General features: G+C 37.2%; 1 protein-coding gene across 2 annotated transcripts in view; it reads right to left on the minus strand.

The window, feature by feature from the left end:
* LOC103473799 (inactive dipeptidyl peptidase 10) overlaps window positions 1-19,788 on the minus strand; it is a 52,728-nt gene extending 32,940 nt beyond the window's left edge. The window contains exon 1 of one of the 2 annotated variants that reach the window (XM_008424307.3): window positions 19,412-19,788. In XM_008424307.3, coding sequence (XP_008422529.1) covers window positions 19,412-19,471 — 60 coding nt within the window. In that variant the 5' untranslated portion in view covers window positions 19,472-19,788. Of the gene's footprint in view, window positions 1-4,345; window positions 4,529-19,411 lie in introns of those variants that run through there. The other variant, XM_008424317.3, reaches the window with a different exon arrangement.
* Window positions 19,789-23,373: the final 3,585 nt, after the last annotated feature.

Genomic DNA, 23,373 nt, shown 5'->3' on the forward strand with positions numbered 1-23,373 from the left:
ATGTCAGGAAATACGGCGTTTATGACCGAAAACAGGAATCCTGGTGGGTGTTACAGGTGTTACTCATGCGCGTGCAATTTGAGGCAAAGGTGGGAGTTCAATTGATGAAAGTGCTTTTTTTTAAAAACAGTGGTCATTTTTTAGGCATGTGCTTTCTGCACTGAAGATACGCATTTATTTTTAGTCATTTTTGTTTTTGTGGAAAACATATCTGAGTGGTGAATCTGTTGTTTTGTAGATGAAAATAATGTTTTTAAACACTGAAAATGGAAAAGTGAGGCGCAATGCTAAGGTTTTTTTTTTTTTTTTTCCCCAAGATAGCTGGTTCTGTACTACAGGCAGAAATCCTAAGAGTGAGAAAATTTCACAGCCTCAGGGCAGAAAGAATAAGGCCCACTGCCTAAAAAGAGGAAATGCAGGACCAAAAAAAAAAAAACTAAGTAGCAAAAAGTCTGACATCTGCAACGACCTTTACGGGCAACTGATATGACATTGCTATTTCTGAGTATTTTAAGGTGTGTAACAGAACGCAAAGAGATCCACAATGTCATTCGTGGGTACCTGAGTAAGTTTGGATAGTTGTAATGGTTTTCCACTGTCATTCAGTCAGACTCTGATTAAGGTCTTTGTTTCAACGAAGGTAAATTCAGGAATATTAACAAATGTTCTATTCTGTTCTAAACATTCAGATATTTACACACATTTCCTTCGCATTTGGTTGTTTCTCATCCACCTTGTAATTTGACGTTATGCTTAGGATCATCATCCATGATGAGGAAACCTATTTGTACCCAAGCTTTAACTTGCTTTCTGTTTTGTGATGTTGCTTCAGTTCGCCCACATATTGGTTTTTTCCTCATAATGCCATCTGTTGCTGCAACCTCCATACTTCACAGCTGGAATGCTGTCCTTTCATATGCACAACGTTTTTAAGGTGTTGGGATATTTATCTGTAGCTGCGTTTCCATTCACCATACAACTGCGTTATTTGACATTTTGAAAATAAATTCACTTGACGGAAACATGGCAATTTTAAAAAAACTCTTTTGTCTATAAAGAGTTTTGCCGCTACGATGAGGTGAGTTTTTTTTAGTGGTATAGAAATAGTTTTACCTCACAAAACTGCAAAGGAAACACTTGTTTCTTATCACATAAGTCACATGACCAACAACCGGATGTTGTCGCTGCCGGAAACCACGAAGAAGAAGAAAACAGAAAGTTTTTGTAGGATTATGACGCAACTAGTTTTTTATGATTTATCGTGTCAACAAACGTATTCACATATTTTATTCGTGTTCATAAAATGGGGAAACCGCAATTGCAAAATTTGACATTAGTGGAATACTTACAAAGTTTTACGCAGATTTGTAGCGGAAACACAGCCAGTGAGAATTACAAGGAGTATTAAAGTTTAGAAGACACCTGGGTTTTAGATGTACACATTTAGCTGCAAATCTTTCACAATATCACTAAAATGATCACTTAGTCATTTTTGACGTAGTAAGAAACAATTTGTTTTCAATGAAACATTTTCAATATTGATGTAGCTCTTTCTTTTTTCTTTTTTTTTCAAAGTACACCAGCAGAATCCACATCGTGAGGATAACGAGGCACAGAGCAATCCGTATCACACGCCCAGCTGCCGAGGCGCACAGCGTTTAATCAATGAAGCAAGAGGAAGTGATTCCCACCGACACACTCGGCGGTCGGTGGAGTTTTTCTGGACACACTCGCTGAGCCGTCATCGACTCCTCTGTAAGCATTAATTCAACACCTCCAAGCTAATTCCTGCCGTGCTCCCCGTGCGCGCCATCAGACACGGTCCGCTGCAAAAGCGTCCTCATCGGCCTCGAATCGGCGGAAAGCAAAGCAGGCGAGAAAGGCAAGTGTGCGTGTCGGTGTTTTGGGGTGACTGTCTGTGTGTGAGGACACAAAAACACAGAAGATTTAAACCTCGCCTCAAGATTGGACGATGGGAAGCTGGAAACGGACAGAGATGTTCCTAACTGGACATAGACTACAGAATAAATCAGCCATGGATGTCTAGCTTAACAAAGCTAGAGTGACAGATTATTATCAGAGTAACTGTGACGACTAAAAGCAAATGTAATGCAGATTGATGCTGCAAGCAGGGCCAGTCAAAACATTACCGCGGCCCTGAGCAGAATTGGCCACCACTTCCTGTAAACACGGTGCTGTATAGTAACCAAATATCTCTACTTTATTTCGACATTGATCAAGAAAGAAAACATATTTTGTTTCTAATGAAACCCCAAGTTTCATTTTGACATTTAACATCTTTATTACTAAGTTTGATGAATTTCTGTTTTATTATTTTATAGACTTAATAGATTATTTTCTTAGTTTTGCCAAAATTATGTCTCTTCTTGACAATTTTGACGAGCAAGTTGAAAGTGCTTTTATTGGAAGAAACCGTATTTTCCTGTTGATGACCAAGTTAAAAGAAATTGATAGTTATCTAGAATTTTGTTAGAATTTCCTAAATAAAAGCTGCACTTTAAATCCAACAATTTAATCAAGTTAAATGTTCAGGTTTAACGATACTGCTACAAACTAGTAATTGGCTCCAGCTAGTTTCAAAATAAAAGCTATTTCTTAAACCGGCAACAACCTCTGATTAGAGATTCAGAATTTACATGTGTAACCATGAACAATTTCAAAATAAAAGCTTCCACTTCACTCACAAAGCTATATCTATAATAATAGATAGTCTATTAAAACAAAAAGCTATCTGGTTTAAGTTTAAGAACCAAAGCTATGAATCAGAAGTGAGACAATCTCACTAGTTAGAGGTTTGAAATATAAGTTGTTGCTCAAAACTAACAACCACATCTGGCGAGTTTCAAAATAAACACGGCTGCTGTTGAGTGCCCCCTGCTACTCTAGAGGACCTAACATTTAACTGTAATAAAAGTGTAAGGAATAAGTATAGTAAAATGTAATTCATTTCAAAATGGTTTTTTTTCCCCATTAAAACAGCACAACTAATACAAAACATTTCAAGAGTTTGAGGAAAACAAAATGTGAAAACTTATAACTGGTTTTATAAATCTAAAGATTGGCAATGATTAAAAAAATACTAATTAACGCATAATGTTCTCTGTAGTTTCACGGAGTCACTTTCTAAAAAATATTTTAAAAAAACAAAAACCCACAGCGCTCTCACTAAAACTGAATAAATGTTGACTTGGAGGACAGAACTAAAACTCAATATTTGCTTTTGGAATAAAAGGCAGGAAGACATTTGGCAAAACAAGTGGGAAGAAACACACAAAAGTAAGTCAAATTCTAAAAGAAGAGAGTATATTTATGAATGCAGACTAAACAAATAAAGGTATGTAAAAGCATTTTGTATTTACGTATTATACTGTCACATTCACAAAATAATGACCTATGTCGTTATTTCTCGTAAGTGATTTTTTTTTTTTTTTTTTGCTTTAATCATTCTATGGCAATAAGAAGGGGGTAATTTGTTGATTTATTTATTTACTTAGGCTGCAACTTTATTCAAAATTATGTACATATATTAAAAAGGATGTATAATTTTCCCTCCACTTGCAAATCATAAGTACCTGTCAGTGTACATACTTATAAAAGAATGATATGCCAAAATAAGCTGAAATTGAGCACAAAGTCATAAACGAATTTTCAAAGGTTGAAAGTCATGAACAAACACAACCAGGAGCTAAACTAAAGCTTTAGTCAATAAACAAGTAAGAGAAAAACACCTCAAAAATCAACTGTAGTAAACTGACAGTCACAATTATACCAAACAATAACACCAAGAAAATACCTGTTTTTTTCTCCTGCCTGTCTAGAATAACTCATTTTTTCTTTTTTCTTTTATGTTTTTTTGGAACCTGTTGAAGGCACCGTTGACAGCATATTCCTAAAATCTCATTCTGGTTTAGCTTGAAGGAGGCTGATAGCTGTGTGCTGACAGACTTTAAGGCTTTGCAGCTTGCAGACAGATCTTCCTGTGAGATAGAAAACGACTGGGTGTGATGCAGCAGCTGCAGCTTTCACCTGGGATTTTAAAACTGTCAATATCAAATCCCAACTCCACACGTACAAGTGGAGAACACTCTTTCTAAACGCATGGTGTTGCATATTAAAACTCTACATTTAGAGAATACACCTTTTTTTTTTTTTTTTTTTTTTTTTTTGCATTTGTCAAATATGTAGTGATTTATAAACCTGTAGAATGCTCATAAATAATCTAACTGACCCGATGGTGTTGCTGTATCAGTGCTCTAAGGTGACTGCTGTAACGCCTGTCTGAACGAGATTTTCATAAAAACAAAGCGGGTATCAGTGGGTCTACCTCGTCCTGTTGAGAGTCCTTCGGCTTTTTCCTGACCGGATCTTTAGACGCTGTCATTTCTCCCGCTGCTTCTGTCTCAATCCGCAGCCTCAATTCAGCCGTTCTCCCGGTGATAATAACATTCAGAGACCCCGTTGGATGATTATTAAACAGCGGGGCGTCAAGCTCTAGCTCTGCAACAGCGACTGCATCCGGTTTGGGCTTCACAATAAAAGCTGTGGAAGACGCGCGAGTGACCGTATCTTGCGGTCATTTTTTTTTAAATATTATTTTTAAATACAAGCACTGCCTGAAACCAGCGACATAAGTTATCGCAAAATACAACCAGCAAGTACATCTGGTTACGGTTTCAAAGTAAAGTCAAAATTATAATGTGAAAATATTTGAAATATTTGAGGCGCTTCGAAACCAACTTACCGCAGCGTTAGACAGCCAGAGCTTGAATATTAGTTAAAGAGCATTATTTGTTTAAGTGAGAACCCTAACCCTAACCCTTTCTCATTATAACGACATGCAAAACACTTTAAAACAAGAAAACTGAGATTTTTAAAACTCGTAACATTTTTATCATTAAAACTAAAATAATAAAATGAGGTAGCAACAGTGAAACTGAATGGAGATAATCAACGAGCCCCTTCATGCCTTTTTAAGTCGTAGTCTAACTGTGATGAGCATATTTTTTTATCTTGTTTAAAACTAGAAATGTTATCGTCAGAATGAATTATAGGCTCCTCATTAACATAAAACGAAATATAAAACTAATTTCGTTACTGAAACTTTCTCGCATTAACGAGTGCAAGTTTGATCATTTTAACCAGGCTTTTCGTTATAAGAAGATATAAAACTCGTCTCGTAATAATGAGAAATGTTCTTGTTTCAACGGGTTTTGCATGTCGTTATAACGAGTTTTCTCAATAAAACAAGAAATGTTCTCTTCATTACCGCTCCTTATTTCCAAGCTCTGAAAATTAAATGCTAAAAAAATAATAATTTTTAAAAAGTAAATAAAAGGTGATAAATTAATTCTGTTGGTTTTAAATAAACCAGGCTGCTTGAAATCTTCTGATTTGCAATTTGATGTGAAATAAAAGATATGATCAACAATAGATAACTGTATCTGGTGGGCGTTTCAAAATAAGAGTCCGCATTCAAGCAACAACAGGACCTGGTTTGTTTCTACAAATTCTAAAACGATTATCAGATGATAAATAGTTAATACAATGATTGAGAAAGAAACCAGTCATTGCCAAAATGATTTAAGATTCACCTTAATCTTTCTCTGCATAAGTTATTTTCATAGACAGCAACATAACACAATTTAAAACTAACAGCCAATGTTATATTATACAGTATATGCTTATTGAGTATTGATTTTAGGGACTATTGTTGATCAAAAAGGATGATCTTGGAATTGGAATACCTGAAAACCAACAAAAAGCCACCAGTTCAATTTAAGCTACCAACCTTCGTTCATTGCAGCTGTTTTTTCTCTACCACTCAGACAGTCCTCTGGTATATTTCTTTGTAATCAACATTTTTGATAACTATAACATCCCCACAGAGAACTGCAGTGAATCTGTGGGACGACTTATTATTTTTACCCCACGTCACGTCACCATTTCTACTATATCACTTCAGGGACCAGGAGTCCTTCTGTGATATCTGCCGGTAAAGCATCTCATCTTCTAAATGATGGGATTACATCTCTGCATGTCACCGGAGAAGGAACTGGTCCAAGACTCCGTCCGAAATCCCCCTGGACGACAATAAGGCAAGACTGTCGAGCAGATCAGTGACCAGCTGGTCTTTACAGCTGCCAAGTGGCTGAATGCAAATAGATAGGTGTCACCGAGAACGCCCTGAAGGAAGAACGCAGACGCTTCCCCAACACCCCATCTAAAAATAATGATTATAGCACGAGGGAGGGAAATGGAAAACCAGGCAAATGAAGATGGGGGAGTCAATGGAGAACACAAACTATCCTGAGGGGGTTTTCTGTATCTGACAAGAAAATGACGTATTTCAGCTTCCGATGCCAACATGTACAAATATTTGTTTTAATTTTAGGATTCCACACAGTGCACCATGAATTTATGGGCAGAAGGATTTACATAACCCACTTCATGCCCTTCTATTAACTTTGGAATTTCTTTTTAGATCAGTCAAAAGAATCTCTCATCCTGGAAAGATAGCATTCTAAGTCTTCAAAATATTCAATATTTTTCTGACCTTGCCTGTTATGATCAAAAGAAGTCTTCTTTGGCCTTTGAAGACCTGCCTCTTATGTTGAATGATCTTATTTTGATCTTTGGGTAAAACACAAAACCCAACCAGTAAGGTTATTCTACTCTCCCATTGTGCAGCCTGATGATTGATCGGGATGCACAAAGTAAACATAGTTCAGTGTCTGCTCTCATTCACAGGCGTACTTATCCTTATTAAATATATGTCACAATATTATGTGTCTTTTACACAAACCAGACTGTCTTTCCTTGAAATTAAGTCTAGCAGGTTCAGTTTTTCCAGACATGATCGTGATGTGGACGTTCCATCGATTAGCTGATGTCAAAGCCAGGTTTGGTTGTCAGACGAGGTATGAAAGAGTGATAAAAGGATGAAAAGTTTCGGACAGCAGGAGTAATTAATCCATCCAAACAGAATGATTTAGAGTGGTGTTGTCTAACCTGAGACAACACCACTCTAAATCAGAGAAGGACCTTTAAAACTTAAAGACTGACTTTATTAACCTAGAATTACGAACAATAAAATTAACGATATAAGTCTTCCTGGGCAGGGAATTGAACCGACAACCTTCTTGCACTTGTAAATAGTTGTTGCCAACATCTGATCTTAGTCGGTAAAGCAAAACAAAATTAAGTCAGAATTTTTGTTCACATACAAATTTCACTTATGCGAGTACTTCTGTCGTAGAAAATGCTTCTGCTTTTGTAAAAAGAGCTAATTGAAAATAAGTTTCTGCCACTTCCTTAAAACAGAATACTTCAGTAAGAGACTCACGCCACGCTGATCTCATGACTAACAATTGCCTTGAGTGAGAAGAAGTCACATTCTCTAAACAACTCGGTTATAAATATGAGTGTTTGAGGTCGGTCCGGCAGAACAGCTCCATATTCAGAATCTCATTGCTCTCGCTTTCAGAAATTCCCAATAAAGTGTTTGAAATGGTCATGCTTTGATAATTTTCTTATTTTTAAGGTTGCCTGGTCAGTTTTTTTAAAAATAACAATTGAAAAAAATCTCTTACTAGTCTGAATTTTGTTTATTAGCGAAGGAATTCACCTCTCTATTCACACAGCCCAAACTTCACAACCAATGCATGAATACCATCTTGGCATCTATCAGTTTTGTGTTGCCCACCATTATGCTAGAAATTGAACAGTGTGAGCCACCAACAAACATGCCACTAATGACACAAGCTGGCAGAAAAAAACAGAAAGATAAGGGAATGAGAACAGGATAAAATAACTAGCTTAAACTTTAACCTGAGCGGTTGTGGCGCTACGCCCAAGTAGACCGCAGCAAATGTCACGGTCGGACAATGGGGAAGTGATGAGGGTGTCCCATCAACTCTAAGTTCCAGAAACCACAGGGGTAAATACAACTTGTCAAATCTCTGGACCACGCATACTGTAAAAGCTAACACGTTAAAAATAGATGGTTGACAAACTACTTTATCGCCACCTACTGGACTAGGAGTGTATTTACTCAAAAATTTGCTCAACATGAATGCTTCCATTGAAAGCAACCTTTTTCTGCAACACAGAGGAGTCTGGAAATCAAATGAGCAGCATAGTCAGATGAAGAGGGAGAATGTAAAGACGCTTCAAAAATTCAGGAGAAAGAAAGCAAACAGTAACGGAAGGTGAAGGTGATAGAAGAAGAAAGAAAGAAGGAAAGAAAAAAGTGTAGGAGGAAGATATCCTCAAAGCTTATGTTGGACTTTCTTCCCTTCGCCATTAAATATTCAACAGACGGAATAAGAAACCAGATGGAAATGATCTCTATCTCTCTTTCGATGACCTTTCCTGGTGATTTGGAAGTTCACCGCATCCCAAAGGCACCCGAAAGGCAGCCGTCGCACCAAAGGCTTTACTTTTGCATCTTTACTTCAGCCGTTATCATGAAGCTCTGTGTAGTTTTATCAGCGCTACATGTTGCTTTTCTTATTAATAATGAACAACTTAAGAGCTTTATAGCCTCCTGATTTGAAACCTTTAAACCTTCTGCGCCTGTTTTCCTTACAGTCTGGACTTTCAAGAAAGAGCTCTGCTTAAAACCAAAGAAACATCAATGACATACATAAGATAGAAACACAGAACTTAAAGGAGCTGCTGTCTAATCAAAGCTGATGTACACCTGGGCATGAGGTGAAGGCAATTAACCCGCTGTCTGGGTGGAAACCCACAGGGCTCTGATCTTGGACCAGCTGAGTACTGTTTTGGTGATAAGGAAGCAGGTTAATTAACTCAAAAGATTCTTGACCTGCCAGTCCTTTTCTGAGGATGTGAAGACTGCTGGCTACGGAGGGGGTTGCTTTAATTTATTTGAAAAATGGGGGGGGAGAGAAGCTTAGCTGTTTAAGCACAAAATATTATAAGCGTAGGAAGAAAATGAGGGAGTTTATAAAGAGTCCTAAAATATATTTCACATTTGTGACTGTTTTTTTTTAGCTTTTCTTTGGTTAAGATGCACCTAAAAGAACCCCGAAAGTCTTATTTCTGTGTAAAGCGTCAATAAATATGTAACATTTAAAATCCATGAAAGTTGATTTTGAATATTTTAGGTAATTCACATAATTGTGTATGCATGCGCTGACATTTTTTTCCAAGTTGGAGTCAGAAACTTCATTATATCTTATTGGGATTGTATGCGCTTGGCCAACACAACAGATTACAGATTGTGTAATCTTCCTCTAAAAGTATTCATACATATTTTAAAGCTTCTTTGTTCCAACTCAAATGAAGATAACACACCATGGGGAGTGTAGCTCAAAACAGAAATGAGGTGCATTTATATTTTAATTTATGCAAAGAGATTACATAATATTTACTGCTCAAATTTGGTTAAAAATATATTTTTTTTTCCTTTTCAGAACATCATGAAAGGCCTACATAAAATAATTGTTTCCTTTCTCTTCTATAGACAGTTGAGCTTTCAGTGTATTTTGTTTATTTACAATTTAAACCATCAAAAAATACATTTTTACAGTTTCCCTCATTGATTAACTGAAGCAAAATTTCGAACTTTGCCAGTGATGGAATAAATAGCTGCTATTTGGGTGATAAAGCGGAACCTTAACCTTGGAAAAAGTGGGTCAGTGTTGATTTATTGACCCATTAACTGGTCTAACGCTCTGCTCGGCTAATCACCGGGGGAGACAATTAACTGAAGGGAAAATCATCTGCAATTTTCACATTCAAACAAAGACTCCTTCCTTCAACATCCAGCTCTAACTGCAGGAGTCTTTTTTTATTTATTTTTGCACCTGTATTACGGACACAAATATCACAACTGCCGGCAAAAAGCTCAGTCAAGTTCCAAATCCTAGATTCAACTTTCAGGCGTAAAGAATGAAGGGAGAATATGGAAATACAAGTATTTTTTTCATACTCTATTTTAATGAAAACCACTTAAACTGAAATATGAAACAATTTATAATTCTTGCATCACAAATGGCAGGCAACAAAAATCGCTTCCAACCAATGATGCTTTACAGAGAAACCACTTAAAACTTTTGCATTACTTGGTTAATGATGATTAATAAAATGAATAAATATTAGTTTGTAGATTTTTCTTCTGCCCTTTCCCTTCTTGCCTGCCATCCTTGTACTTCTACCTCTTACCTTGTATCCTTCCTTCCTGATGTCCACCCTCCTTTCTTGCGTCCTACCAACCTTCCTTTCCATCCTTCAGTGATCCTTCCCTATTTCCTTCCTCTTTGTGTCCTAAGATTCTCCGCTCGTATCTCAAACAAACACAGCCTGACACACTTTGAGTCCCAGAGGAAACCACTTCAGCTTTTTCGAGCTTCCCGTCTCTCTGGACGAAGTAAGTCCTGCTGGGAATTTCCAACCCAAAGGAGTTCATTCTCGACACGTTTGTTGAATTCAAAACCAGCAACGCTTAATAGACTGGAGTCGATGTGTACAATATGTTGTAAGAACGCATGATGCTTTAAGTGAAACAGTAGAACCACCCTAAAATCTCACCTCTATAAACCTGAGCTCTTGGTCCATGGTTTATCCTGAAATCCAGGCAGATCACCGCCTCCTGCCACCTGATTCCATGTAACTTTGCCCAAAAGTGCCTGGCGTTCTTTCCACTTGGGTCCAATCGAAGACAGACTTTTGACTTTTGTCTTGTTCTCACCAAAAGGACGCGTGTCTTTTTGTCTTCAGGATAAACAGAAGCTTAGCACATCCGTGTGTGCACCAAAAAAAAAAAAAAAAAATGGTGTCATTCACACGTAAAATCAGTCAACCCAGTTTCACTTGACATCAGTCTGATAGTCTAATCTGTGTCAAGGGGATTATGGTTGTCATTGTAGTGAATTAACTTCCTTTTCTGTGCTAAAAGGCAGCAGAGGAGTTCAGGTACAGATGTTTATTGCTTTTGCTTTTTCATATTTTGCTTTGTAACAGCACAACTGTCGACATGTACTACAACTCCAAGTCCAATAAAATTAGGACGTTGTGGAAAACATAACAGAATTTGGAGATCCTTTCCGACCTAAATTCATTTGAATCATCTGCAAAAACAATATTTGTAATGTTTTGTGCGGTTTTGCAAGTATCCACTCATTTTGGGATTTGATGCCTGCAACACGTTCCAAAAAACTAGGGACAATTTAAGAGACCAGCTGATCTAACAGGCATGCTTTTTGGACTGTGGGAGGAAGCAGAAGTACCCTGAGAGAACATTAAAAAGTTCTGGACCAGGACCTTATTGGTACATGGCTACCTTGTTTTGACTTGAAAACTTTAAAGGGGCAATATCATGTAAAATTAGCTTTTTTGAGCTTTATAATATTATAATACATGTTATAATATTATTCCCTCATCAAAAATACACATGGAGTGTTGCCTTGATTCTTTCATGCATGTTTGAGAAATTCTTTAATCTCCTTTGACATCCATTCAGTTGTGCAAAACAGGTGGGTGGACTTAGCGCCACCTTTGAGGACCGAGCTCCTCCTCAGAGCTGCATTTTTCTGACAATCCCCTCAGCTCCTTCAGACTAGCCAGCCACAATTAGCACAGACCTAGTGGAACTGCACATTTGCTGAGCTCATTATAGGAGCCACTTCTCAGTGCAACATTTGTAAAAAGTGTTGTGATGACTTCCTGAAGGCGGAGCTTCAGAAAGTGCAGGAGTTTCTTAAAGAGACAGAGGCCCAATTTCAAGGCATACACCATTTTTACAACTGGAGGTAAAATAGTCACTTGAGTCACTAAAGTGTGATATAAAATGGCACTATGTGCATGGATAACACATAATATTGTCCCTTTAAGCATTTCCTTCACAGTCTTTTTGACAGTAGAAGTCCTTGAAACATATTCCTTTATTTAAACTTGACTTTTTCCAAACTTCCGTTGAGAACCAGCATGGGGATCATTAATGATTAAGAAATCAGCGTTTGCTAGTCAGAGGCTTATTGAGGTTATTCTCCTCCATCCTGGACCAACACAACTGCTGATGATTAACTGAATAAGTCCAATGTGCCACCTTTTTCCTTTTAGATGATCAAAATCTTCAAACAGATAAAATGCAATTAATAATGCCCAATCTGTATTAGAGGAGAGATGATCTGATTGCCAGCAGTTTCAAAATGGCACAATCAGAGATCAGTGTGTTTAGTTACAGCAGGAAAATAATTTAACTCCATTCAAAAAATACTTTCCTAATCCCAGATGGAATGCAATTGTTGTAACTCATGATACTCAAGGCATCTCATCAAGGACAAAACTTTCTGTGTTCTGAAATGGTTGGGGAAAGTGTAAATGATTTGCAGAATTGCTCATAGAAAGGCAATATAACGAACATTAAAAAGCTCACCAGCCAGTTTTAGGTGTTGTGCATGAATCTAAATCCCTTACAGACCGTCTTCTTAAATGCTATGTTCCAGACTCCAGGTTAACATATGCCAGTGTTAATTGGACAGTTATGATTTTAGGTATGTTTGTAGTGCAGTTATGTTTTATTTTAAGGTTTTGCTTATTGGAGTGAAAGAATGGACTGGGACTGAGTTTGTTTGTTGGGTCTTTGTGACAAATTTACCTGATTTCCACGATCCTGGACAACTTTACTGGTTTCCACAGCAACCAGTCAACTTCTCAACTTTAAATGATGGGATATGTTATTCTGAGGCAGCATCCATCCATCCACCCATCCATCCATCCATCCATCCATCCATCCATCCATCCATCCATCCATCCATCCATCCATCCATCCATCCATCCATCCATCCATCCATCCATCCATCCACCCACCCACCCACCCATCCATCCATCCATCCATCCATCCATCCATCATCATGAATGGATGGATTGGTCATCTTAATTTGCATAATCACCAGAGACTAAATGTTTAGAAACATTACATCCATCCTTTCATCAAGTCCGTCTCTGAAAGCTTCATGTGTCTTTGTGGTGTTTATCTTCAGTAGATGATGAGCTGCTATGGCTGCAAAGGTCAGACCAATATCACATCAAACTCTTTGGATCAGAAATGTGACGTCACACAGCTTAACTTGTATGAAGGCATGAGAGAGTAAATATTAGTAACATACTGTCGGGTACGTTCCCTGTATTTCAGCTCCGGTATGCAAACGCAGCCTGATCTCTCCTTGAATCTTCCGTATGCTATGTGTGCTGTTTAGCTATGCTGCCTCCCATCACTGTGCTGGGATGCACAAGCACAGAGCAGCCTGCGGCCTGCAGCCTCCGTAGCAATGACCTTCATCTGGGCAATTGTGTTTGAGAGCCGCCTCTAACCTGAGATGATTCCTGAGGTGGTGCTTGGCGCCGAGTGGGCCACTCTGTGACTCACTGAAACAAAAATAAATACACGTCTGAGTAAACAAGCAGCCTGAGACTGGACCGATGTGGATGCTTTCATCAGCAAACGCTAGAATGAAAAGAGATGAGCGGGACACGTTAGAGATTAAAGGCCTTTAGTTTCTATGTTTCATAGTTTTTGAAAGAAAACTGTTTTTGCTTTAATTTTAGGTCCTACTTGTTTATGTTTCATATCCACTTTGTTGAGTTGACAGCAAAATAAAAATAAAAACACTTGTGCAATGCTGCCCTCTGCTGACAAAACCTAAACATAGCAATGTACACAATGAAATATGTAACAATCTTTAATCATTTGGTCTCTCAGTGTGCATAATAACCAGGTACTAAATTATTAGAAACATTATAGTTTTACATGTGTACCATTATTTATATATCTCTTACATTACAATGAATGTATCAAGATGTAAATTAAAAAATATATTATTTTATGTACTCTCTTTTCTTGTTACATGTTAATCATAATCTACGAAATATTTCATCAAATTTTATACTTTTCCAAACATCGAAGGAATCCCGGAAGTGAAATTTGATGCCTCATGTAAACCCAGGAATCTTTGGTTCTGATAAACGAGTTCTGTATTTTCCAAGCTGAATAACTGTGAAATAAGAAAAATAAGAGGAAATATATACACTGAATCCATATTTGCTGTTACGGGTTTATTCCAAATAGGAAGTTAATTTCTTTCCTCAAAATAATACACACAAATACCGCACTATGACGGTGTCAAAAAATTTTCCAAAAAATTTATTAAAAGTAGAAAACAAATTATATTTAAGAAATTACAGCCTTTCACGTGAAGCTGAAAATCCTTGAGATGTTTCTATAACTTAAATGGAGTCCAGCTCTGGACATTTCAGTTTATTGGACTTGATTTGGAAACACACACCTGTCTACATCAGGTCACCCAGTTGACAGTGCAGGTCAGAGGTCAAGCACCTTTTTTGTGTTGTTGTTTCCATATTTAATTATTTTCTTCCAAATGTCCTACTTCCTTACTTGTTGTCTCCTTTGTTTCTTCCTCCTTTCATTATTTTTGATCTCCAACCATCCATTTTCTTTCTCATACTCTAATTTATTTGTTATTTATGTCTTTCCTTTCTTTCTATCCTTTTCTTCCTATCCTTCCTCTCGTGACTTGTGTACTACCTCAATTATGTCCTCTCTTTGCTTCCTTGTTGCATTTCTCTTGTAAGCTTCCTTTATCCTTTTTTGTGTCCTTCCTGTCTTCTTCTTCCAGTTGTATTATTGGTGATTTCCAACTTGATCCGGTTTCTCATAAATCTGCCCAAACGTTGCCAGCATCAGTGAGCCGTTCACAGATTCCCTTTTTGACACTTTTCTTTGGTTTCTAGTGTTAAAATCACACGTTGCATCACATCGTTTGGAAGTTGATCAAAAAACTGTGTGTGAGGTGACGAATCACACGCACTTTTCAAAAAGTAAAAATGTACTTTTAAGATGTCTAAATAACAACTCTCTTGCCTTTAAGTCAAATATCAGTTGAGTTTAATAAAGATAACAAAGATTTATTTGTCATTTCTCTCCATTTCTGATGCTAACGACCTGTTTTCCTTCAACTCCCGTCTCCACGGTAACAGATGGTGTTGACAACATGGGGTTAGTGTTAATATTCAGTGGCTGTGACGGTTGTTAGGCACAGCAGAGGTGGCTGAACCCCGACAGGACTGCAATCTGCTTACTTTTGCCCGTCGTCAGAGTCTTACCAGAAAAATATAAAAAATGTAACCCGATACTTCTCTTAATCTCTCCTAAACCTCACTAACTTCTTGTCTATGTTCCGTCCAAGTTGGTTCTGTAAGCCTGTAGTTGACAAATCAGCAAACAGAAGTTGGATTCTGGTCCATGGGGACAACCTACTGATTCAGAATTCTGTAAATAAACAAATATTATTCCTTCACTCATTTTGATGGTTACAGGAATCTAAAAACTGCTGCAGAATCATAGCGACAACTTCTGGTCTCACAAGAAGTGTTGGATTCTTGTCTGCTTTTTATCACAGCTTTGATAAAAAGTTACTGCAAAGTGGAGTTTCTTACATTCTTTAAGTCTCAAATGAACATCAGCAGGTGGACAAAATGTTCTGAATCTTTCCGTTTATCCTGACATCGTCTTCCTTCATAGGTATTCAGCATTCTTGTCAAAGCTTTGAGCTCAAGGACGTATTTTAAACATGCTTTTGTATATTCAAAAAATATTTTAAAGGAGACTTTGTCAGCAGGTTGTTGTCTTTCGAACTCGAGCTCTGCAAATGAAAGAAACATTTCAGTGTCTTTTCATTCTTAAAGGATTCTTGTTTTTCTTTTTTTTTCGACAACTGACTCACAGTGAATTCCATTGAACAAGCACACCCACTCCTCTGACCCTGAGCGAACGGGATTTAACTGAGATATATATGATAAAAATGTCCCAGAATAACAAGTTACTTAGCAACAGCCAACATGATCATACCAGCAACTGAGAATAAGGAAGCAGACTAGGAGAACTAATGGCACAGAGAAGATGATAAACCTTTCTTCATGTTTTATTGTTACCCAGGCATTAACACAGACCAGCCCTAAACCCGATGTCTGCTCTGAACCTGTTAGCTTTGCAACACTCGACGGACTGACATTCTCTAATCAAAGCTCCCTTCTTCTGATATTCTTATTTATTTTTAACTTTGGAAATACACAATATTGTCCAAAGTATTCACTTGTTTACTTACATATGCACATAAATACATCTTATTCTTTATTCAGTAGATTTAAAATGATGTCGGCCCCATTTTTTAGCATCTGTAATATTTTTATTCCCTTCCAAGTTCTTGTTTCATTCCACTAATTGAAGTTTTGTGCGCTTAAGGGACTTTTTGACCATTAGTGAGGTCAGACACCGATGTTGGACAACAAGGTCAATTTTGCAGTCTGCACTCTAATTAATGCATAAACTCAACTGTCCATGTCTTCATGCTCTGGTATACATGCAACCAGATCTGTTCACCATTGTGCTGGTTATAAGTGAAGTATGTGCCTTGGTGCAGTTTGTCTTTCTGCTTATTCCGATGAGAACAATAAACAACCACAATATACCGCTGCCCACTCAAAGTCCTATTGCGACCACGTCACACAACTTTTATTATCAACAAAATGAACTGACACTTTGTTGATCCTGAAGGAATCAATTGCTTCATTCCAAGATTTTATAGACTTTTATAGAAGTAACTGGATCAGCCGAATTTAATGGATGTAAACACTTTCAGCTGTGTAGACACGTTTCACGTAATAGTTTACATCCGGAAATTTCTCATACGCTGGAGTGCAAAAAGATGATTCTTTTACTTGCCGCAGCAGAACAATTGGATTTAGTGCAATGCGCCTCGTCTAAGGGAGAATTACACAGGAAACTCATTGAAGAATAACTCAAAACCATTTGTATTCTTTTTTCTCACACTGTGTCAGCAACGACACACACAGACTTTGTTGCTATGGCAACTGACTAACCAGAGCTCCACTAGTGTATCAGAATTCAACACCAAAAAACACACAAATATTTCCCACACACAGAACAGGACATTCAATCTGTAACTTACAGTATTATGTTTTCAGGCTTGATGTTTATTTTGCAGTTATTAATAAGTGATCGTCTGAACGCAGTGGTTGATTAGCTTATTTAGAAACCTGCTTTGCTAATAATGATCTGTCAGAGAGTTGTTTGTGAATCGAATTTGTTTTTTCCAACTGAACCAAAACGCACCAAATTCCACAGCATAGTCACATGTTAAGATTGTCAAAGTCAAGCTAGCATAGCTGACCTACTTCTCTCTCTCCCTCACTATATATATATATTTTTTTTTTTTTATTAAAACTTTTTCCTAACCTGTGAAATGCTATACCCTTCTTTTACATTGGTTGTCATAGTGTCAACAATTAGTAACAAAGCACTGTCTTTGTTTTCCTTTAATATATGATGTTAAGATTTAGTGTGTCATGTTGACAACTGGACAGTTAAACCCAGTGGCAGTCATCGTCGGCGAGCTGTTTTTTTGCATGAGACGTCACGTAGCAAAGCATCTATAGTGGACATTTTTGTAGTCAATATTTCAAACTACAGTGAACCAAAGGAAATACGTACAATTGGAGCATCCAATGAACCACTGAAACAAGCAGCTACAGTAGGAAAGTTCAAATCAAAATGTTCCCATCATTATATAGCATGTAAGCCTTGCATACACTTTCAGAACCCACTTGTATCACAAGAACTACTCAGTAAAGTGAGGGTTTTTTTTTTTAAAGGGTTTCATATACGTTCCCTCCCTTATCAAGGCTCCCTTCTGTCAGATTACACTAGTCCGGATGAGGAACTGCAGCAGCACACAAGATTAGACTTTGCCTCACTGTCAGTCCACACTTCTTAGGGGTATGCTTACACTGAAGAACCACTTTGCATAAACTGCAAGCTGCAGTAAAGCACGTTAGTCTGAAAGAGTTTTCTGTCGAGGCTTCTCTGCCTCAATGACAAAACATAAGATCATTTTACTGTTTAAAAATGACATTGAATTCAGATTTTGTTGCTAAAATGTGTTTGTCAGGGTACGTTTCACACCAACATATATCTTAAACCGGTTATCCTCAGTATATCAGTGTTTTGAGCCTTACAGCTCTTTTCGCAGAGCTTTAATTTGCATACCTCAGATTTAAAGGAGGAGCTTTATGTACTGTAGCTTTGAATAATTTGGGATTCACCAGTTTTAAAATGTACACGCTTGAGAAAGCTCTGTATTTTAGATACGAAATGTTGCAAGTAGTTGGTCTTGTTTGACACGGGGTTGATAAAATCAGGAATCTTTTTACGAACAAAAGTACAATTACAATTTGTACAAGTAAAATTTATTTTTTACTATTGCCAAATCCTTTCTCCAGACCACAGTTCTCCTTGCTTTAAATTTTTAGAGAATATTTCCATACTTCTGACACCATTTTATTAATTTATTGAAAATGATTTTCTTAAAGAGGCAGTATTATGTATTTTCCAGGTACACAGTGCCATTTTATAGCACAATCAAGTCACTGTTAATTTCATTTCAGTTGTTTTATATATATATATATATATATATATATATATATATATATATATATATATATATATATATATATATATATATATATATATATATATATATATATATAATGCCGGGCTGCACAGTGGCGCAGTTGGTAGGGCTGTTGCCTTGCAGCAAGAAGGTTCTGGGTTTGATTCCTGGCCCCGGTCTTTCTGCATGGAGTTTGCATGTTCTCCCTGTGCGTGCGTGGGTTTTCTCTGGGTACTCCGGTTTCCTCCCACAGTCCAAAAACATGACTGTCAGGTTAATTGGTCTGTCTAAATTGCCCCTAGGTGTGAGTGTGTGTGTGCATGGTTGTGTCTCTGTGTTGCCCTGTGACAGACTGGCAACCTGTCCAGGGTGACCCCGCCTCTCGCCCGGCATGCCAGCTGGAGATAGGCACCAGCAACCCTCCCGACCCCACTGAGGGACAAGGGTGAAAGAAAATAGATGGATGGATGGATGGATGGACAAGATCCACATCACTCCTCTGTTAACCCTTGAAAATGTTTTCCACCAGCTGTTGGCTAATTGCTGCTGGCTAGTCTGAAGGGGCTCCAAGGAGGAGCTGTGCCTGGAAGGCAGAGCTACGCCCTTTAATTGCATGACAAAAGTGTACGAGAAAGCAAGAAACTTAAAACGTCGCAAAAATAAGCGTCTAAGATAAAATTAGACGTAGGGCTTAGAGAATAGCAATATCCCTAAGAATCATCACCTTTTAAAAACACTTTAATAACATAGTAGCTGGAAGGTAAATATTAAATCAAAAGCCAAGGCAAAGTAAAGTACTTCCAGCTCAGCAACCCAAACGTGAAAATTCTGACTTTTAGTTCAAGTTAAAAGGCGCAACACGAGCAGACGCACCGTACCTTGCTGTCTCTTAGGGGCTGAGAGTCTATCTGATGCGCCACCGATGCAGTTTGGTTCATCTTGGCTCCTCAGTCTGACAGCAGGACCAGAAAACAATAAAATCCTGAACAGAACCAAAGTTTCCCCAGACCTCCTTATCCGCCGGAGCAGCCCCTGGAAGTGTCACCAGACGGAACACATTTCCATCAACAATCCGTTTTCTTCCCTTTGTTTCTCTCTCTCTCCGTCTCTGAATGGTTTCCAGTGCGTTTACATCCGGTCTTTCTTTTTCTCCTCTCTGCGCGCCTACTACCCCTTCTATAGCAACGATGCGCTGCTTCACATTCAGCTGACGGGCAGCTCATAAACTAGGATGTTTGCCAGCGCCTCCCACATTCGAAGACATTTCTTGATCAGAATGCAAATTTGCTCCAGGCGAAGACTTTGCAGGCGTTTGGTTTGAGCTCTTACATCCAACGCTCCTCGTGTAGATATTTACTTTGACAGACAGTCACTGATAAAAATTAAAAAAAAATGTGTTGAATTCAGCCCTTCAGTCTGTCAGAGACTCCCAATTCAAACGTGAGCTAGGCTGGGATTTTCAATTATTATTGTTTTTTTTTTGTTGTTTTTTTTAAACGAGCAGATGTGGAAAATATTTCTGTTGAAATTTTTAAAAAAAAGATTTTCATTTATGGTGTGAACGTACTTATGAGATTTTATGATGCAAAGCACTCAAAACACTTTTACACTCATTCTCTCATCTCAAATTTTGCTATGAAAAACCAGGTACTTTGTTAATAAAGATAATATATGTTAATCTTCTATATTTCCTATTTCTCACTAAAGTTGAAACCTTTAGTAAGCATAATTTTTAAATAATCCAATTGCTATATTAGTAATATTTTTAATATCCTGACTGCTTGAGAGCATTTATGTCCCACATCATGCGAGCCAGTTATTGTTATTGTGCTTGTCAGTGTATGGATCATATTTTATTGATTGCATTCAGAAACGGCAGCATGTAAGATGATCCAGTTCTGTTGCTGTGTTTGCTTGAGAAAATGCCATTAAAGGTTCACCATCATTAAACCTGCTGAAGCTTCCAGAAGATATTAAGTGTGAAGCAAATCTTGACATGATGCATAATTTTTAATTTGCTGGCTTAAGTTAAAAAAAAAAAAATCTTCAGAGAGAAATTGATTAAAAAAGCTAAAGCACATAATTATTCTGCGTTTAGGCCCAAAATGTTCCTCAATAAACCATTTATTTGAAGTCCCTCCTTTGATTTTTCTCAATGAAACAGTTAATTTCATACTGCGTTGCTTCTTATGAAATAATGAAACGCCATAATCGCTGTGGCACATGTTTAATTAAAGCAGCCGTGCAGAAGCAAAAGCAATCAGGACAAACACGCGAAAGCCGAGCAGTCAGTTATTATGTGAACAATGTTTCTGAGCCTGTTGTGTGCATACAAAATGGCAGAGTTTGAGATTTTAAATAGTTCTTAATGTTCTGCCTCTTCATTTTTGCTGTTTGTTGTCGTTTGGAGTCGTGTTATAAATGTTAAATGCCAACCTTGCATGTCGACCCACATCCTGCTCCTTTCAACCGATCTAACAATGTCCTCATATACTGACTCATTTCTGTCCAACTTTTTGCCTGTTTTCATCACTTTTATGTCATTTTTTTATCTTCAGTTGTCATTGTGTGTCTTTACCTATGAAATACTGGTCACTAAACCTGAGCTGAGCTTAGAGTTTTGCCTCCTACAGGAGATGAGGAGATATCGTCTGTCTCCTGTTCAAGGCTTCCTCCCACAGCAAATCCACGCTGTCTCTTCTCTGTTATAACATTAAATCACTGGACACAGTTTCAGGTGGAAACTCTATTATTGTAGAGCTTTACTAATGTAATATCAAAGGGACACTGTTTTTTTGCATTGTGATATACAGCTGAATTACTTTGATTCCCCTAAAAGTAAGAGTTAGCTTCCTCTGCTAACTGTAAAAACAATTCATGCCAACATTTAAAGCTTTGCCGGGCAGACGTACAGCTTTACCTCTGGAGGTTTATGAGAACAGAGGGCCGTAAAAGAGTTGAGTGGGATAATAAAAGGGAACATTAAGACATCTAGTGCTCTAACTCCTCTTTCCTGAGTTTAATAGTACCTGTGGGTCCTCTTCCTGGTTTCAGATGTACTGGTTAAATGGTGGAATATACAGCAGTGTATTATAAAAACTCCATCAGGTTAGATAACTGAATCTGTGTATTGTCAGAAATATACATCATGGCCAACAAAATTCTATCTGCTTTTTAGTTCAGATAACAAAAGTTCATTTTAAATGTTTATGCCTTATTTGTTGCTACAATTCAAATACCACTTAAGGATAAAATATAGTTGTTGTTTTTTTATCAAAACATAGCGGGAGAACAGTTTCCTGAGTATAATCGTCATTTTATAACTAAATTATCCACATAGACAGCACATTTGTTAACCATGTATTACTTAAATTTTTTGCTGTCGTTTTTCTTCCTCTCTTTAGCTTGCCCGTTGCTTTGTTCGTTCGGTGTGTGTTTGGCGCCATCTTCTGACCTCAATTATTATTGTTTCCGCCGGCACTTAGACAAAAGCTAGCCTACACGCTAATATCAACAGCGACCCCAAGGTATGCCTACAGGTGATGGAAATTTAAGAATTAAAACTAATTTTTAAGTTTTATTATTATTTTTTTTAATCTTTTGCCGGTGTCAGTAAAATATAAATTCATTATAGTCTGTCTTTTACACCATTTTCAATAAGCTTCACAGCCCCAATATTAAGTCCAGGCCATCTAGAATACAGAAGAGTGCTGAAAGTATTAGTAATAACAATTAATAGAAATGTTGACAAAAAAAGGAAGCACTAAGAAAAAGAAGGGCAAATACCTCATCCTCTTTGTTTAGAGCTTCCCAATAATTGCCTGCAGAAACTCTTTTGTTGCCAATTAACCTGTTAGCTGAACTTGTGATATTTTTAGGGCGTTTTAATTTTGTTGCTTGTTTAGTTAAAGGCAAATTAGTTTTAGTTTTCACTTCAGCTAGCCAGCTGATTTATATCAATTAGACTAAAAACATAGCACTGTTCTCAAGAATCTTAAAATAAGTGAATCAATCTTTTTAATATAAAATATTCAATTAGTTGTTGTAGATTTCAATACTGAAGATTTATTAAATAAAATTTCTGATTTCCTCTTGTGAAATAATTGCATATGTAAAATACTTTGTGTACTAACCAATATTTAGAAAGCTTTTATTTTCTAGTAAAAAGGGAAAATATTTTTCCTGTTATAGCACATCTTTATACGTCTTGCCTTCCTATTAACACAGACAATTGCTAAGGTTAATCTTTAGCTCTATTTAAAAGAAAAGGAGTTACATTATTATTATTCATTAGCTTTTTCATGTTTCTTTTCTTTTTTTTCCCCCTAAGTAATAGTAGACATCAGTAACTTTTCCTTTTCAAGTTTTAGCTTTCACTAATAATCATACAAACTTATAGAAATCTTCTGCCTTTTTAAAGTACAGTTGTGACTCACCAGAAAAAGCTAAAAATGTATATACATGAAATTTATTTTACTGACCTTTTTTTCATACTTTCTGGTTCTGCCTATATTATTTTGACTGAAATTTGTTCTGATACCATTTTAATATATGCAGAGAACTGAAGCTTGGCAAAACATTCAGCAAATGGCCCTTTTTTTACTTTGACAAAGACTGCTTTACGTTTTCATTTCGTGAAATTAATTTTGACTTCAGCATCTCGCTAATTTTAGCCAACACTCTCATCTTTAAACACACCATGCAGCCATCTGTTGAATTGGCTGGGAGGACACATTTTGCTAAGATAAGGGGCTGTTGTGTGTGGGAGCTCAGTTAGTCAACCTTTAATCCTGTGCGAATGCAGAAAACAGCAGACTTAAAAAAAAAATAAAAATTATAG

The sequence above is a fragment of the Poecilia reticulata genome, chromosome 2 (assembly GCF_904066995.2).
Source record: "Poecilia reticulata chromosome 2, P_reticulata-male-v2, whole genome shotgun sequence".
Lineage (NCBI taxonomy): Eukaryota > Metazoa > Chordata > Actinopteri > Cyprinodontiformes > Poeciliidae > Poecilia > Poecilia reticulata.